This window comes from Protopterus annectens, chromosome 13.part0 (assembly GCF_019279795.1).
Source record: "Protopterus annectens isolate FY-2018-M chromosome 13.part0, PAN1.0, whole genome shotgun sequence".
Classification (NCBI taxonomy): Eukaryota; Metazoa; Chordata; order Ceratodontiformes; family Protopteridae; genus Protopterus; species Protopterus annectens.
In genome coordinates, this window is record NC_056747.1 from 15,337,927 (window position 1) to 15,355,537 (window position 17,611).

Here is a 17,611-nt window from a genome sequence, read left to right on the forward strand (position 1 = left end):
TCTGTGTGTGTGTCTCTCTCTGTCTGCGTGTGTCTCTCTCTGTCTGCGTGTGTGTCTCTCTCTGTCTGCGTGTGTGTCTCTCTCTCTGTCTGCGTGTGTCTCTCTCTGTCTGCGTGTGTGTCTCTCTGTGTCTGCGTGTGTGTCTCTCTGTCTGCGTGTGTGTCTCTCTGTGTCTGCGTGTGTGTCTCTCTGTCTGCGTGTGTGTGTCTCTCTCTGTCTGCGTGTGTCTCTCTCTCTGTCTGCGCGTGTGTCTCTCTCTCTCTGTCTGCGTGTGTCTCTCTCTCTGTCTGCGTGTGTCTCTCTCTCTGTCTCTCTGTGTCTCTCTCTCTCTCTCTGCGTGTGTCTCTCTCTCTCTCTGCGTGTGTCTCTCTCTCTCTCTGCGTGTGTCTCTCTCTCTCTCTGCGCGTGTGTCTCTCTCTCTCTCTCTGTGTGTCTCTCTCTCTCTGCGTGTGTCTCTCTCTCTGCATGTGCGTGTGTCTCTCTGTCTGCATGTGCGTGTGTCTCTCTCTCTGCATGTGCGTGTGTCTCTCTCTCTCTGTCTGAGTGTGTGTGTGTCTCTCTCTCTCTGTCTGAGTGTGTGTGTGTCTCTCTCTCTGCGTGTGTGTGTGTCTCTCTCTCTCTGTCTGCGTGTGTGTGTGTCTCTCTCTCTGTCTGCGTGTGTGTGTGTCTCTCTCTCTCTCTCTCTCTCTCTCTCTCTGTCTGCGTGTGTGTCTGGTGGGGGAGGAGAGTACATGCTCCATAAACCTTTTTTGGCCGTGATCAGGTAATGATGAGAACCATGAGCTGGGCCTTGTAAATAGAACTACCTGTTTGAAAAGTGAGAGGTTTGGTTCCCTGATGTGTAATGAAGTTTGGCTTTTTAAAGTGGAGGTAGAAACAATTTTTAATTTGTGAAAGAGATCTACTGTCATCAGTAGCACATGGCTTGTTCTCTAGCATGTCTTTATTACTAACTTTTTGTATGAATGTTTTGCTCTTTGTATTAATTTTTGTTCATTATAATTTTATATTGATAAAATGTTATCCAGCTTCTAAAAAGGCTTCCTTATTGGTATTTGCTTGATGTTCTTCATGTTTCACTGTTGCAGTCATTACACTTGGGTTATCTGCCTGCAGGTAGCCCTCAAGTCAGCCCGAATACCAGAGACTTGGTATTTCTGCGTCAGATGCTGTCGCTCCAGGACTGATGTCATGTCGTCAGAGGGTATAAAAATAAGCAGCTGACGCCATCACATCAGTCTTTCTTGCAAAGGAGCCCAAAGCAGAAGCAGTTCGCATGAGTACCGGTCGGCCGCTACCCGAATTTTCATTAAGTTATCTAAAGATAAGTACCCCATTGGGGATCCCTTTTTCTTGCTCTAACAGATGTCCGAAAAAGTTAACAATAGTCTTCCCTGTGGAAAGCAAATACAACACAGAGATTTCCATTCTTAACTGCGTCATCTGTTTAGGCCCAGACCACGATGTACCTCGCTGTCATTTTTGTGCCTTGTTCACTGCCCAAACTATTCGTCGTTGGGCACTTTTTGTTGCTAAATACTTTGTTTTCTATCTCTGTATGCTGAAATGGCTTCGGTAAGCCATCTGACTACTGATATTCCAAAAAAAAAACCATAAGGATAAAGACAGACAGCAGAGGTCCAAAGTTGCCAACTATGCTTCCGTTAAGCTAGTCGCCAGTTCGCTGGTACTCTGTGAGATGCTTTTGCAGCCCCTGATGCCCGCTTCAATGAACTTGCAGGCCTCTACTGAGACCCGTTTTGAGTCCGGTATGCAGCGAGACTCTTCGACTATGGAACCTGCGGTTGTCTCTACCTTGGATGGGTCCATAGCAGCTGAGCAGTTACCAGCTTCTGAGGACGTTCTTCGCACTACCGATGTTAGACGCAAACCAATGACTTCTTTAGCGTCTTCAGTTCTATCTAAAACTACAGAGTTTCTTGGGCCAAGAGTACGCAGTACGCCTAGAAAACGTATGACCAAAGAGCATGCAGCTGCTCATTTGCCACAACATCAAATGCTTAAAATGGCAGAAGACCTTATTACGCTGATTAGGGGAAGTCGGCCTTCCTCTGCTAAGAGGAGGAGAAGTCAGCCTTCTTTTGCTAAGAGGAGGAGACCTGTCCCCAGCAGCTTCAACAGACCAAGAGTCCGACTCTGAGGTATCTGATTATGAAGACATGCCCTTATCTGCTTATGAGGATTCAGATGCAGAGGAGTCCATTCCCTCTGCCTCTCCTCCAGAGGACTTTTCTTTTGGTGAAACCTTACTTTGAGAGTATTTCTATTGGGAATGCCAAGACTATCCTCAGTCCAAAAGGAGACTTTCAGAACTTTATAGATTTGCCACAACATAGGCCTTTAGCAATACCCCCAGTCCTGGAAGTTGAGGATGATGTTTTCATGGAATCCAGTCTTACTCCTGATACTTCACCCCCTGCTCCTAGGAAGCCAGACAGGTACTACAGAGTACCTGACTCTCTCAAATTCCTTTTCAAAAATCCTACTGCTGACCTAGAGATAATTTCCCATGGGCCTAAAGGTATCAAAGCAACTACAGCTAAGAATCCCACCCCTTCGGACAGGGATTCCACAGCTTTGGACAGATGGAGTAAGAAAGTATATACCTCTAACTTTTGCCATTAGGGATTGGAATTGTCAGTTTCACATGCTGAAGTACCAACAACATATTATGGAACTTAAGCAAAAAATTGCAACCTTTACAGACTGTGCATAAAGTTAAGAATTGCAAGAGCTTATGCATTCTGCAAGCCACTTCAACAAGCCTACATTGCAGTGTGGCTTTGACTCCCTAGAAGTATCTTGCAGGACAGCAGTCACTGGTTCTGTACTGAGAAGGAATGCTTGGCTTAAGGAGCAGACCTTGCCAAACCATGTCAAATCATTTATTAGATGCTCCTTTGAACAAGGACAATCTGTTTGGCACCAGAGCAGAAGAGGTTCTTAAAAAGAGGTTCTTAAAAAGATGGAAGAAAAATCTAAGGCTATGCAGACGGTCTAAGAATTCTTGCAAGTACAGCCTCCTAGTTTCAGTAGGCATTGCCCCTCGAAACATTGGTCCTTTCCAGCCCCTTCAAGGACATCTCAAATTAGACCCAGGGGAAACGAGCCCCCCAGGCTACAGTCTCAGGGTATGGAGAGATCTAAGCAATGGAGTGCCTCCACCTCAAATGCAGGTGCTAAGCCACCCCTTTACGGAAAGAATTCACAGTGACTTCTCTACTCTACTCCCCACCTCTGCCAAACTGTTTGTGCCCCTCGGAGGAATACTTGCCGTTCATGCAGAAAACTGTATGCTCATCACCAAAGACAGATGGGTTCTCAACATTGTATCCCAAGGGTACAGATTTTACTTCCACTCTCTGCCAACCCCAAAAGGGTTCCCAGACCCTACCCCAAAACAGTGGGCAGAGGCACAAAACCAAGTTATATCCCTGCTCTCTATCAGGGCAATTAATCCTGTTCCTGCAGAACAGATAGGTCAAGGATTCCATTCCAAACTTTTCCTGGTACCCAGAAAAGAGGACTCTTGGCACCCATCCTAGATCTTTCAATTCTCAACACCTTCCTGGTGGTACCAAAATTCAAAATGCTCACCCTGCAGCAGGTTCTACCTTTGCTAGCGAAAGACTCCTGGTTAGCCACCCTAGACTTAAAAGAAGCATATCTGCACATCCCTATAAGGGAGTCACGCAGGAAATGTCTACGTTTCAGGGCCACATCTATGCATTATCGGTTTTCTGCACTTCCTTTGGCTTATCTACTGCTCCTGAATTATTCACAAAATGCCTGGTTCCAGCCATTGCTTACTGCAGACCGAGAAATATCCACATTTACCCGTACTTGGATGACTGCCTGATTCAGGCAGGCAGGAAATGCTGTTGCAGCACCTGACATTTGTAAAAAAAACTTTCTCACATCCCTGGGGTACACCATCAACGAAAAGAAATCAAAACTAGTCCCCAAGCAAAAGATTGTATTCCTCGGAGCAAGCTTGGACACAGCATCCCAGATGGCATTCCTCACTTAAGAAAAACAAGCCTTTCTGACAGAGTACTTTACTCAAATGGCCACCAGAATCCAGCTATCCGCAAGGAAAATCCTGCAGGCTCTAGGGTTCATGGCCTCATGCATCCTACTAATTCCATATGCCAGACTGCATATGAGGAAACTTCAGTGGTACTTAAAAAGTCTTTGGTGCCAACATTCTCAGGACCTGGAAACCATCATTCCTATCATACCCTGTCTAAGGACAGAGTTTTTTTGGTGGGCAGCAGCATGCAACCACAACCCCATGCTGCCCAGACCCTAACCACAGACTCATCAGACTATGCCTGGGGAGCACACCTGGACGACAAGTGCTTTCAGGGCCACTGGAGCCCACTTCAAATTCATCTGCACATCAACCAAAAAGAGATGCTAGCTTTGCAGCACGCTCTGACAGCTTTCAGATCCCTACTTTTACCAGGACACCTGCTAATAAAAACAGACAACACGACAGTTATGTGGTACATTAACAAGCAACTGGGAGCCTACTCTTACCCACTCTGCAGGCTAGCCATGGCCCTATGGAACACAGCCTTGGACATGCAAGTCCATCTGCAAGCTCAATTCCTGCTAGGCAGACAAAACTCACTGGCAGACGATTTAAGCAGAAATCTCCTAGACCCGCACAGGTGGCGATTAGAGCCCAGCACCTTCAACGTTCTGATTCAGAATCGGGGGACCCCAGAGGTGGATCTCTGTCTCACCCTGCAACCACCAGCTCAGCAAATTCTGCACCAGGAATCCCTCAAAGCAAGTCCTGGAAAGTGGTTGTCCTATCTTTTCAGTGGGCAAATCGCTCAATCTATGCCTTTCCCCCCTCTGCCTCTTCTCTCAAGTATTACTCCAGATAAGACCGGACTGACCAAGGACAACTCTTATTGCCCCGGACTGGCCACGCCAGCACTGGTACCCACTCCACAGCCTGTCCGTCACCAGTGCCACCCTGGTACCAACACCAGAATCCAACCCTGGTCTCTCAGCAGGGGGGACAGGTTTTGCATCCACAACTGCAGACCCTAAATCTTGCAGCCTGGCTTATTCCTTGAATTCTCCCCAAACCACCCTAAGCAAGCATGTGCAGGATGTCATTCTTGAAGCCAGAAGACCCAGTACAAGAAAATCCAATGCTGATAAGTGGAAAAGGTACTGCTCCTGGATTCAGTCTAAAGGAGAGGACACAACTCTGCCTGCCCTGCCTCTAATCCTGGATTACTTAGCAGATCTACTGAACGAAGGCCTGTCCTTCTCCTCCATTAAGATACATGCGTCAGCCATTTCGGCTCATTACAGCCCTGAGCCGCCTCTCTTCTCGCACCCTCTTATCAAACAGTTCCTGAGAGGGGCAAACAACTTAAGGCCACCAAGGAGAGCACACACCCCTGCTTGGGACCTTAACTTTGTACTGGAAAAGCTCACGCTACTCCCCTTTGAGCCTGCAGTGTCAGTAGACTTTCTTCCTTTCTTGGAAAACAGCCTTGCTTCTGGCCATCACTTCAGCTAGAAGAGTGTCTGAGCTACAAGCACTTATGGCTGTGGAACCCTTCATTATTTTCCATGCTGACTGGGTTTCCCTCAGGACTAACCCTTCCTTTATGCCTAAAGTGATGTCCAGTGTGGCTCTCAACCAATCCATCCATTTGCCAACCTTCTTCCCTAATCTTCAAAATTAAGATAAAGGATCCTGCACTCCTTGGACGTGCACAGACAGCTCAGATTCTACCTTGATAGGGCTAAGCCCTTCAGAAAATCTGACCAGTTACTAGTCAGCTTTGCAAAAGGAGCAGAGGGCAAGGCCATTTCAAAACAAACAATTTCAAAATGGATAGCACACTGCATCCATTTCTGCTACAAGCACCATGGGAAACCAACCCCTCAGAGGGTCAGAACACATTCCACTAGGGCAACCTCTAACTCTTTAACATTTCTCAAGGGAGTTCCTACCAGGGACATCCTGGAAGCTGCTACCTGGAGTTCTCTGCACACATTCACCTAACATTGCCACCTGCCATTCTTTTCCAAATTGATGGCAGGTTTTGCAACAGCAGTCTTGCAGGGCATACTAGCCAGCCCCAACTCTTCATGACTGCCTCCACCCTTCAGCTTTGGGAATCTACCAAAGTGTGATGACTGCAACAGTGAAACACGAAGAACATAGTACAATTGTGTACACTTACTGTAAATGTAGATGTTGGTGTATTCACTGTTGCAGTCTTGGTTTCCTTCCCACCAGCCCCCTGTTTTTTCTTTCTCTCCTCTCTATGGCTAATGCTCGCCCCTTTCAGGGCTATTGGTATTTACTTTTTTTCTGATGGTGTTTTACCCACCATAACTTAGCTCCCTATTTGGGTGGCTCCTGACATTTGGGGCAAGAATAACTGATGTAATGGTGTCGGCTGCCTGTTTTTATACCCCTGATGACCTGATGTCAATCCTGGAGTGACAGCATCAGACGCAGAAATACCAAGTCTTTGGTATTTGGGCCGACTGAGGGCTACCTGCAGGCAGATACCCTAAGTGTGATGACTGCAACAGTGAATACACTCTAACATCTGCATTTATGGTAAGTGTACACAACTGTACTTTGTGAAGATAATTAAAAGGATGTTTATGTACCAAAGGAGAAGGATGTATATTTAGCTAGACACTGTCTTAAAAATCGATGAGGTTTGTAGTATAGTTTAACATTTTGTATTTTGTAGGGCCAAACTTGAAGAGAAAAAAAAGAAAGAGGAGGAGAAACGGTTAAAAGAAGAAGAGAAGGTAAATGTTTGATTTGTTGCATTGACTTTCTGAATGGCTAGCTTCTTTTAGGCTGTGCCTATTGTGGCATAGAAGGCTAAATCCATGACTTCAACCCAGGCGACCCGACTGAGTAGTAGTTTGTGCAGGTGAGGATGGCACTGCCTGGTTAAGTCTCTTGCTCAAGGTTTTGCTGTAGGCAAGTGGAGGCTGGGGGTATCAAATCCTGGACTTCAAAAGTACCTCATTGAAAAAGTGTTGCTGAAGTCCTTTTATGCTGCCAGAATAATGTTTTAAGGTCACTCATTTTTAGCATATATCCATGTAGTCATACTTATCTCCTCCTCCAACATAAACCCCCTTAAATTATCTGTTTTTATAGTATCTCCCAAGAGCCTTGTATGCCTTGTTTACTAGTTGATTTATAAATAAAGCATCTCTAATCTCTGAATGTAAAGGGTAACACCATTGGCTTGTATTTTAACAGGTTAGTTAATTCTGTCATTTGGGCTACAAGTAATATCTTTATTCTGTGTGAAAAAAATCCTGAAACGCATTTTTATTATATCTTTGTCTAATAAAGTTGCATGATTTTCAACTATTCTCAAAGCAATACAGTTGACCCCCTGTGTCATAACCCTTCTTTTAGTATTCCTCTCAACTTTCTCTAGTAGGCGTCACAATTTATCCAGGGTTTAATCGCTTGTATACTTAACAGGTCCTTTAAACAAACATTACTGGTCTCTTCGCATACCATTTCGCCTGAAAGCATACCTGTGAAATTTTTCATCATCCCTTATTAATTTCACCACTGCTTTGCATTGTGCATCCAGAGTCCAAATTTCAATAGAGCAGCTTGTACGTCATAGTGTAGTCCTGGTTTCATCATGGTCCAGCCTGCCTGATGTCTTAAGTTATCTCTGGACATCCTCAACTTACCAACTTTTTGAATATCTAGTGCTATATGTAGCCCTTTGGCTTAGAATAGTGTTTAAGGCTGATGCTGCTTGGATTTCCCAGATGTAATACCACAAATTATTTCAACTGATTTTTAGAAAACTTCTGGCATCTTAGCTGACGAGCTTGATTTGCAGCAACAGAATGGAAAAAATGGACTGCTTGCAGTGCTGATCCATTTCTAAACCTGTCATTTTCCATTTCGTGTATTAATCTGGTCCGAAAGTCCATGTATTAATTGATTCTGTTAAAGAATTTACTGACCAAATTGTAAGTAGTTGATCTCTTTCTACAAATGTTTATAATATTTTAAGTACTTTCAAGGTAAGTAATGCATTGATATTGACCCACCTTTTTTAAATTTTACCTTGTATTGAATTATCATATTGAATAGCGAAAACAAAATTTATTTTATATTTGTTTACTTGATATAGTGCATCTGAGTATGTTGACCCTTTTTTTGACGAGGCTCAGGGGAGTAAAAACTCCACAGTTACTATAGTAAAAAGTTAATGTAACAAAAATGTAAATGCAAGAAAATTAAGCCCTCACCAGTGGAGTTTTGTATTGTATCTATCTGTTAATGTTTTATTAAGTCGTACCAGTAGCAGAGAAGTCGAGGCACAGTCAGATACAGAGCAAAATGCAGTACAGTATTTTCTGATTGAATACTAACCCATAAGGCATGTAGAATTGTTCCTTATGGGGAAAAGCCAACATGTTGCGTCCAATACTAGTCATACTTTTCTCTTTAGACTGGTACAATTAACTTCTAAGAGTATTGGGGTGGGATGTGTTAACAAAACATTGAACAATGCATTGAAATGGATCATCGGCTTGCAGGCAGATAGAGACTTTGGTTTGAATGACAATATTTCACTCAAACCTTGCTTTTAAGGAAGCTTAAACACTAGTTGTCATGGTAACAATAAGGGTTTGGCTTGCTAAATGATTTGCCTATTTATTGATGCAGCTTAATGTGTTTATTAGTTGGTCTGAAGCAGTATTGTAAATATGAAAGTGCTCACCTTTAAACATCTTCGTCTGTGTTTGCTTGTTTTCTTTTTTGCTTTTGGAGAAAAGACCAAGCTTGAATGCATTGGAAGTGGTTTTAAAGAGGCATGTAGCTGGAGAACCTGATTACAGTCTTGCAGGTTATATGGCAGGTGGAAGATCAGTGGTCTGTCAGGAGTAAGTGCATCGAGGAGCAGATCTAGATCTGAATAGAGCGCAGTAAGGAAGCCGTAGTAATGGGAATGAGAATTAATTACACGAACTGTGAATGAAGCCGGGAGTGTTTGTAGAAAGGAAGGATCTAGATCTGAATAGAGCGCAGTAAGGAAGGCGTAGTAATGGGAATGAGAATGAATTACACGAACTGTGAATGAAGCCGGGAGTGTTTGTAGAAAGGAAGGATCTAGATCTGAATAGAGGGCAGTAAGGAAGGCGTAGTAATGGGAATGAGAATGAATTACACGAACTGTGAATGAAGCCGGGAGTGTTTGTAGAAAGGAAGGATCTAGATCTGAATAGAGCGCAGTAAGGAAGGCGTAGTAATGGGAATGAGAATTAATTACACGAACTGTGAATGAAGCCGGGAGAGTGTGTAGAAAGGAAGGATCTAGATCTGAATAGAGCGCAGTAAGGAAGGCGTAGTAATGGGAATGAGAATTACACTAACTGTGAATGAAGCTGGGAGTGTTTGTAGAAAGGAAGGATCTAGATCTGAATAGAGCGCAGTAAGGAAGGCCTAGTAATGGGAATGAGAATTAATTACACGAACTGTGAATGAAGCTGGGAGTGTTTGTAGAAAGGAAGGATCTAGATCTGAATAGAGCGCAGTAAGGAAGGCGTAGTAATGGGAATGAGAATTAATTACACGAACTGTGAATGAAGCCGGGAGTGTTTGTAGAAAGGAAGGATCTAGATCTGAATAGAGCTCAGTAAGGAAGGCGTAGTAATGGGAATGAGAATGAATTACACGAACTGTGAATGAAGCCTGGAGTGTTTGTAGAAAGGAAGGATCTAGATCTGAATAGAGCGCAAGGAAGGCGTAGTAATGGGAATGAGAATTAATTACACGAACTGTGAATGAAGCCGGGAGTGTTTGTAGAAAGGAAGGATCTAGATCTGAATAGAGCGCAGTAAGGAAGGCGTAGTAATGGGAATGAGAATGAATTACACGAACTGTGAATGAAGCCGGGAGTGTTTGTAGAAAGGAAGGATCTAGATCTGAATAGAGCGCAGTAAGAAAGGCGTAGTAATGGGAATGAGAATTAATTACACGAACTGTGAATGAAGCCGGGAGTGTTTGTAGAAAGGAAGGATCTAGATCTGAATAGAGCGCAGTAAGGAAGGCGTAGTAATGGGAATGAGAATTAATTACACGAACTGTGAATGAAGCTGGGAGTGTTTGTAGAAAGGAAGGATCTAGATCTGAATAGAGCGCAGTAAGGAAGGCGTAGTAATGGGAATGAGAATTAATTACACGAACTGTGAATGAAGCCGGGAGTGTTTGTAGAAAGGAAGGATCTAGATCTGAATAGAGCGCAGTAAGGAAGGCGTAGTAATGGGAATGAGAATGAATTACACGAACTGTGAATGAAGCCGGGAGTGTTTGTAGAAAGGAAGGATCTAGATCTGAATAGAGCGCAGTAAGGAAGGTGTAGTAATGGGAATGAGAATGAATTACACGAACTGTGAATGAAGCTGGGAGTGTTTGTAGAAAGGAAGGATCTAGATCTGAATAGAGCGCAGTAAGGAAGGCGTAGTAATGGGAATGAGAATTAATTACACGAACTGTGAATGAAGCTGGGAGTGTTTGTAGAAAGGAAGGATCTAGATCTGAATAGAGCGCAGTAAGGAAGGCGTAGTAATGGGAATGAGAATTAATTACACGAACTGTGAATGAAGCCGGGAGTGTTTGTAGAAAGGAAGGATCTAGATCTGAATAGAGCGCAGTAAGGAAGGCGTAGTAATGGGAATGAGAATGAATTACACGAACTGTGAATGAAGCCGGGAGTGTTTGTAGAAAGGAAGGATCTAGATCTGAATAGAGCGCAGTAAGGAAGGCGTAGTAATGGGAATGAGAATGAATTACACGAACTGTGAATGAAGCCGGGAGTGTTTGTAGAAAGGAAGGATCTAGATCTGAATAGAGCGCAGTAAGGAAGGCGAGTAATGGGAATGAGAATGAATTACACGAACTGTGAATGAAGCCGGGAGTGTTTGTAGAAAGGAAGGATCTAGATCTGAATAGAGCGCAGTAAGGAAGGCGTAGTAATGGGAATGAGAATGAATTACACGAACTGTGAATGAAGCCGGGAGTGTTCGTAGAAAGGAAGGATCCAGATCTGAATAGAGCGCAGTAAGGAAGGCGTAGTAATGGGAATGAGAATTAATTACACGAACTGTGAATGAAGCCGGGAGAGTGTGTAGAAAGGAAGGATCTAGATCTGAATAGAGCGCAGTAAGGAAGGTGTAGTAATGGGAATGAGAATTAATTACACGAACTGTGAATGAAGCCGGGAGTGTTTGTATAAAGGAAGGATCTAGATCTGAATAGAGCGCAGTAAGGAAGGTGTAGTAATGGGAATGAGAATGAATTACACGAACTGTGAATGAAGCCGGGAGTGTTTGTAGAAAGGAAGGATCTAGATCTGAATAGAGCGCAGTAAGGAAGGTGTAGTAATGGGAATGAGAATGAATTACACGAACTGTGAATGAAGCCGGGAGAGTGTGTAGAAAGGAAGGATCTAGATCTGAATAGAGCGCAGTAAGGAAGGCGTAGTAATGGGAATGAGAATTAATTACACGAACTGTGAATGAAGCCGGGAGAGTGTGTAGAAAGGAAGGATCTAGATCTGAATAGAGCGCAGTAAGGAAGGCGTAGTAATGGGAATGAGAATTACACGAACTGTGAATGAAGCTGGGAGTGTTTGTAGAAAGGAAGGATCTAGATCTGAATAGAGCGCAGTAAGGAAGCCGTAGTAATGGGAATGAGAATGAATTACACGAACTGTGAATGAAGCCGGGAGTGTTTGTAGAAAGGAAGGATCTAGATCTGAATAGAGCGCAGTAAGAAAGGCGTAGTAATGGGAATGAGAATTAATTACACGAACTGTGAATGAAGCCGGGAGTGTTTGTAGAAAGGAAGGATCTAGATCTGAATAGAGCGCAGTAAGGAAGGCGTAGTAATGGGAATGAGAATGAATTACACGAACTGTGAATGAAGCTGGGAGTGTTTGTAGAAAGGAAGGATCTAGATCTGAATAGAGCGCAGTAAGGAAGGCGTAGTAATGGGAATGAGAATTAATTACACGAACTGTGAATGAAGCCGGGAGAGTGTGTAGAAAGGAAGGATCTAGATCTGAATAGAGCGCAGTAAGGAAGGCGTAGTAATGGGAATGAGAATTACACTAACTGTGAATGAAGCTGGGAGTGTTTGTAGAAAGGAAGGATCTAGATCTGAATAGAGCGCAGTAAGGAAGGCGTAGTAATGGGAATGAGAATGAATTACACGAACTGTGAATGAAGCCGGGAGTGTTTGTAGAAAGGAAGGATCTAGATCTGAATAGAGGGCAGTAAGGAAGGCGTAGTAATGGGAATGAGAATGAATTACACGAACTGTGAATGAAGCCGGGAGTGTTTGTAGAAAGGAAGGATCTAGATCCGAATAGAGCGCAGTAAGGAAGGCGTAGTAATGGGAATGAGAATTAATTACACGAACTGTGAATGAAGCCGGGAGTGTTTGTAGAAAGGAAGGATCTAGATCCGAATAGAGCGCAGTAAGGAAGGCGTAGTAATGGGAATGAGAATTAATTACACGAACTGTGAATGAAGCCGGGAGTGTTTGTAGAAAGGAAGGATCTAGATCTGAATAGAGCGCAGTAAGAAAGGCGTAGTAATGGGAATGAGAATTAATTACACGAACTGTGAATGAAGCCGGGAGTGTTTGTATAAAGGAAGGATCTAGATCTGAATAGAGCGCAGTAAGGAAGCCGTAGTAATGGGAATGAGAATTAATTACACGAACTGTGAATGAAGCCGGGAGTGTTTGTAGAAAGGAAGGATCTAGATCTGAATAGAGCGCAGTAAGGAAGGCCTAGTAATAGGAATGAGAATTAATTACACAAACTGTGAATGAAGCTGGGAGTGTTTGTAGAAAGGATTGTAAAGAAAAAAGGGGAGGAAAATAAGCTTGAGCGGGAAAGGAGGTGCTGAGTGTTGGGGCATTTTGGACATTTTGACAATGTGTGCCAGCAGGTATTCGAGGAGCAGGTGGATTGACTAGTACAGGGCAGAGTGGATTTATTCAGTTTATCCAGGTCTTGTGCAGAGCCAAGATTCTGTTAGGAATGGTCTTTAAGTGTGTATGTTGTCGAACTGTTTGAGTGAAGGTGGAACTGTAGTCCATATTTTGGAGACTGAGAAGAACGCTGCCAGCCATGTTTTGTGATTTAGAATTTGAAGTAGGCCTTTAGAAGGACCAAAGACATCTAGCTGGAGAGCAGACGGAGCTTGTTGTACAGCAACATTGTAGATTACTAGAAAGTGAGTAGTGAAGTTGGTGGCAGAGTTGTATCCAGTTAAATTCTTGAAAGGCTCTGCAGTGATGGTCTGTATAGGAGAAGTTTGCAGCAATTTTTATTTTATTATACCATTGCTCCAGCTATTTTTTTTTTGCCAGTGGATTGCCTTTTCCATCCTTACCAACCTACGTAGAGTAGGAAGCAGATATATTTTATGCAATGTTTCCGTGGTCATAGCCGAGGGGAAAATGTTAGACTATATAATAAAGTTTTTGATGGGTCTTTTTGACTGCTGCTTGGGTATGAATGTCAAATGTCATCTCTGAGAACTCCTAGAGCTTTAGAATGTCACGTCAGGTCTGTCTTTGTTTGCTGAGGCTGTGAACTTTGGTTTGAGGGACTTGAGAGCAAATAGTAATTTCGTTTGTTGTGGATTTAATAGGAGTTTTGAATTATCTAACCGATATTTGGTAGAGAAGGATTTCTTGGGTCAGTTGAATCTTGGGCAGGTTAAGTGCATAAGAGATGAGTGCGGAATCATCTGTGCAGTGAATCCAGGTTGCATGCTTCACAGCAGAACGTAGATCATTTATGGATGTGTTACAGAAGGAGGTCCTGAATGTGGAGTTGTATCCTTCTGCCTGTGCTGATGGCATGACATTGTTGATGTGTTACAGAAGGAGGTCCTGAATGTGGAGTTGTATCCTTCTGCCTGTGCTCATGGCATGACATTGTTGATGTGTTACAGAAGGAGGTCCTGAATGTGGAGTTGTATCCTTCTGCCTGTGCTCATGGCATGACATTGTTGATGTGTTACAGAAGGAGGTCCTGAATGTGGAGTTGTATCCTTCTGCCTGTGCTGATGGCATGACATTGTTGATGTGTTACAGAAGGAGGTCCTGAATGTGGAGTTGTATCCTTCTGCCTGTGCTCATGGCATGACATTGTTGATGTGTTACAGGAGGAGGTCCTGAATGTGGAGTTGTATCCTTCTGCCTGTGCTCATGGCATGACATTGTTGATGTGTTACAGAAGGAGGTCCTGAATGTGGAGTTGTATCCTTCTGCCTGTGCTCATGGCATGACATTGTTGATGTGTTACAGGAGGAGGTCCTGAATGTGGAGTTGTATCCTTCTGCCTGTGCTGATGGCATGACATTGTTGATGTGTTACAGAAGGAGGTCCTGAATGTGGAGTTGTATCCTTCTGCCTGTGCTGATGGCATGACATTGTTGATGTGTTAAACAGAAGGAGGTCCTGAATGTGGAGTTGTATCCTTCTGCCTGTGCTGATGGCATGACATTGTTGATGTGTTACAGAAGGAGGTCCTGAATGTGGAGTTGTATCCTTCTGCCTGTGCTCATGGCATGACATTGTTGATGTGTTACAGGAGGAGGTCCTGAATGTGGAGTTGTATCCTTCTGCCTGTGCTCATGGCATGACATTGTTGATGTGTTACAGAAGGAGGTCCTGAATGTGGAGTTGTATCCTTCTGCCTGTGCTGATGGCATGACATTGTTGATGTGTTAAACAGAAGGAGGTCCTGAATGTGGAGTTGTATCCTTCTGCCTGTGCTGATGGCATGACATTGTTGATGTGTTACAGAAGGAGGTCCTGAATGTGGAGTTGTATCCTTCTGCCTGTGCTCATGGCATGACATTGTTGATGTGTTACAGAAGGAGGTCCTGAATGTGGAGTTGTATCCTTCTGCCTGTGCTGATGGCATGACATTGTTGATGTGTTACAGAAGGAGGTCCTGAATGTGGAGTTGTATCCTTCTGCCTGTGCTGATGGCATGACATTGTTGATGTGTTACAGAAGGAGGTCCTGAATGTGGAGTTGTATCCTTCTGCCTGTGCTGATGGCATGACATTGTTGATGTGTTAAACAGAAGGAGGTCCTGAATGTGGAGTTGTATCCTTCTGCCTGTGCTCATGGCATGACATTGTTGATGTGTTACAGGAGGAGGTCCTGAATGTGGAGTTGTATCCTTCTGCCTGTGCTGATGGCATGACATTGTTGATGTGTTACAGAAGGAGGTCCTGAATGTGGAGTTGTATCCTTCTGCCTGTGCTCATGGCATGACATTGTTGATGTGTTAGAAGGAGGTCCTGAATGTGGAGTTGTATCCTTCTGCCTGTGCTGATGGCATGACATTGTTGATGTGTTACAGAAGGAGGTCCTGAATGTGGAGTTGTATCCTTCTGCCTGTGCTCATGGCATGACATTGTTGATGTGTTACAGAAGGAGGTCCTGAATGTGGAGTTGTATCCTTCTGCCTGTGCTGATGGCATGACATTGTTGATGTGTTAAACAGAAGGAGGTCCTGAATGTGGAGTTGTATCCTTCTGCCTGTGCTGATGGCATGACATTGTTGATGTGTTACAGAAGGAGGTCCTGAATGTGGAGTTGTATCCTTCTGCCTGTGCTGATGGCATGACATTGTTGATGTGTTAAACAGAAGGAGGTCCTGAATGTGGAGTTGTATCCTTCTGCCTGTGCTGATGGCATGACATTGTTGATGTGTTACAGAAGGAGGTCCTGAATGTGGAGTTGTATCCTTCTGCCTGTGCTGATGGCATGACATTGTTGATGCGTTACAGAAGGAGGTCCTGAATGTGGAGTTGTATCCTTCTGCCTGTGCTGATGGCATGACATTGTTGATGTGTTAAACAGAAGGAGGTCCTGAATGTGGAGTTGTATCCTTCTGCCTGTGCTCATGGCATGACATTGTTGATGTGTTACAGAAGGAGGTCCTGAATGTGGAGTTGTATCCTTCTGCCTGTGCTGATGGCATGACATTGTTGATGTGTTACAGAAGGAGGTCCTGAATGTGGAGTTGTATCCTTCTGCCTGTGCTGATGGCATGACATTGTTCATTTTGCCACTTCACTAATTGATACTTGTCAATAAGGGGAGGAAGGGCTTCATCTAGGAAAAGGGAAGATGCCAGGTTTCCTGCATTTCTGTTTTATTTGCAATTTCTGCAAGCTGTGATAGAGCTATAGTAGTGCTGTGGGGACAAACTGTGCTGTGATGAGGAAAGGTTGTTGGTAATGTGTAATTCAGTGTGCATGGTGGTGATGAAAGGTTGTTAATGTATACTTCAGTGTGCATGGTGGTGATGAGGAAAGGTTGTTAATGTATAATTCAGTAAGCGTGCATGGTGGTGACGAAAGGTTGCTGGTAATGTATAATTCAGTAAGTGTGCATGGTGCACGAGTACACTTTAAGGTATTGGATAATGGCAGTAGGTCTTTGGAATATCTATCCGTTGAAGATCCATGTTTGTGCAATGGTGGTATGTAGTCCTTCAGGTCATAGAGACTTGTAAATGGATCTATACTGCAATGTTAAATATAGTTATTGGGTAGAAGGTCAGCCACCATTCTTGGGTGTTGTGGAGGAAAGTTGTCTACAGCCAGAGTTGTGGGTTTGAATTTGAGGTCCAAGATGCACGTCATCAGTGAATATATAGTTAGTGTAGAAATCCAGGCTAATTGGTTTTGCATCCCACTTTGACTTGGCTGATTTAACCAAAGTAATTGAATATCGTAAAGACCAGTAGCTTACTGACTCAGGGCTGCTTTGCTTTGTCTGGCATATATTGGCCAGAAGGGGAACATACAACCCCCCTCAGCCTTCTAGTGCAAGAAGTTTAGACAGAGCCTAAAATAATGGGACAAAGGCCCAAATATAGGAGCAGATTTTAAATATTGCTGTTAAGCTTAGAAAGTTGCTAAAATAACAGGATTTGCATGCGTTTTCGGAAGAATGGGAAGTTTGAAACTCAAATGTATATCATTATTTAATGAATTCAGTCATAAGTGATTTCCCAGAAAATCACAATTTTTGAGGAACAGACCAAAAATGAGGCAAAAATCTGGACATTTGCGAGGTATGCCTCCTCTGGCCATTGGCTTAAGTCAGAGTCACTGGGGAGGTCCTTGATCGACACAGCACCTGCAGATATGCATGCCTATTTTTAGCAGCTGTGATTAACAAAACTGTCATCTAGAGCCCTTTCTTCATACTACTGAATGGCTAGCCCTGACAAAAAGAAATTCTCCCCAAAACTTGTCTTCAGTTTAGAGCTTAAAGGTGTCGTAGCCAGTGGTTAAATAACACTGAGTGTGGGTAGCTTTGGGCGTTCTTCTAAATACTGTTAGGGGAAGATGAGGTACATGCATGTCTTAACTTTAGGTTTGTCATAAATGGTTGCATCAATGGTGTAGTGGGATAAATCCCTGACTAAAGCTGAGGTGACTCTGATTCAGTTAGTGGCTTGGGTGACGGACCAGTGGGGAAGAAGGGAGT

At 43.6% G+C, this 17,611-nt stretch overlaps 1 protein-coding gene across 3 annotated transcripts in view; it reads left to right on the plus strand.

The window, feature by feature from the left end:
* Positions 1-17,611, plus strand: part of CHAF1A (chromatin assembly factor 1 subunit A) — a 1,619,257-nt gene that overhangs the window by 366,537 nt on the left and 1,235,109 nt on the right. For all 3 annotated transcript variants that reach the window (XM_044090585.1, XM_044090587.1, XM_044090586.1), the window contains one exon: positions 6,768-6,828. In XM_044090585.1, the coding sequence (XP_043946520.1) occupies positions 6,768-6,828 (61 nt within the window). The remainder of the gene's footprint in view (positions 1-6,767; positions 6,829-17,611) is intronic.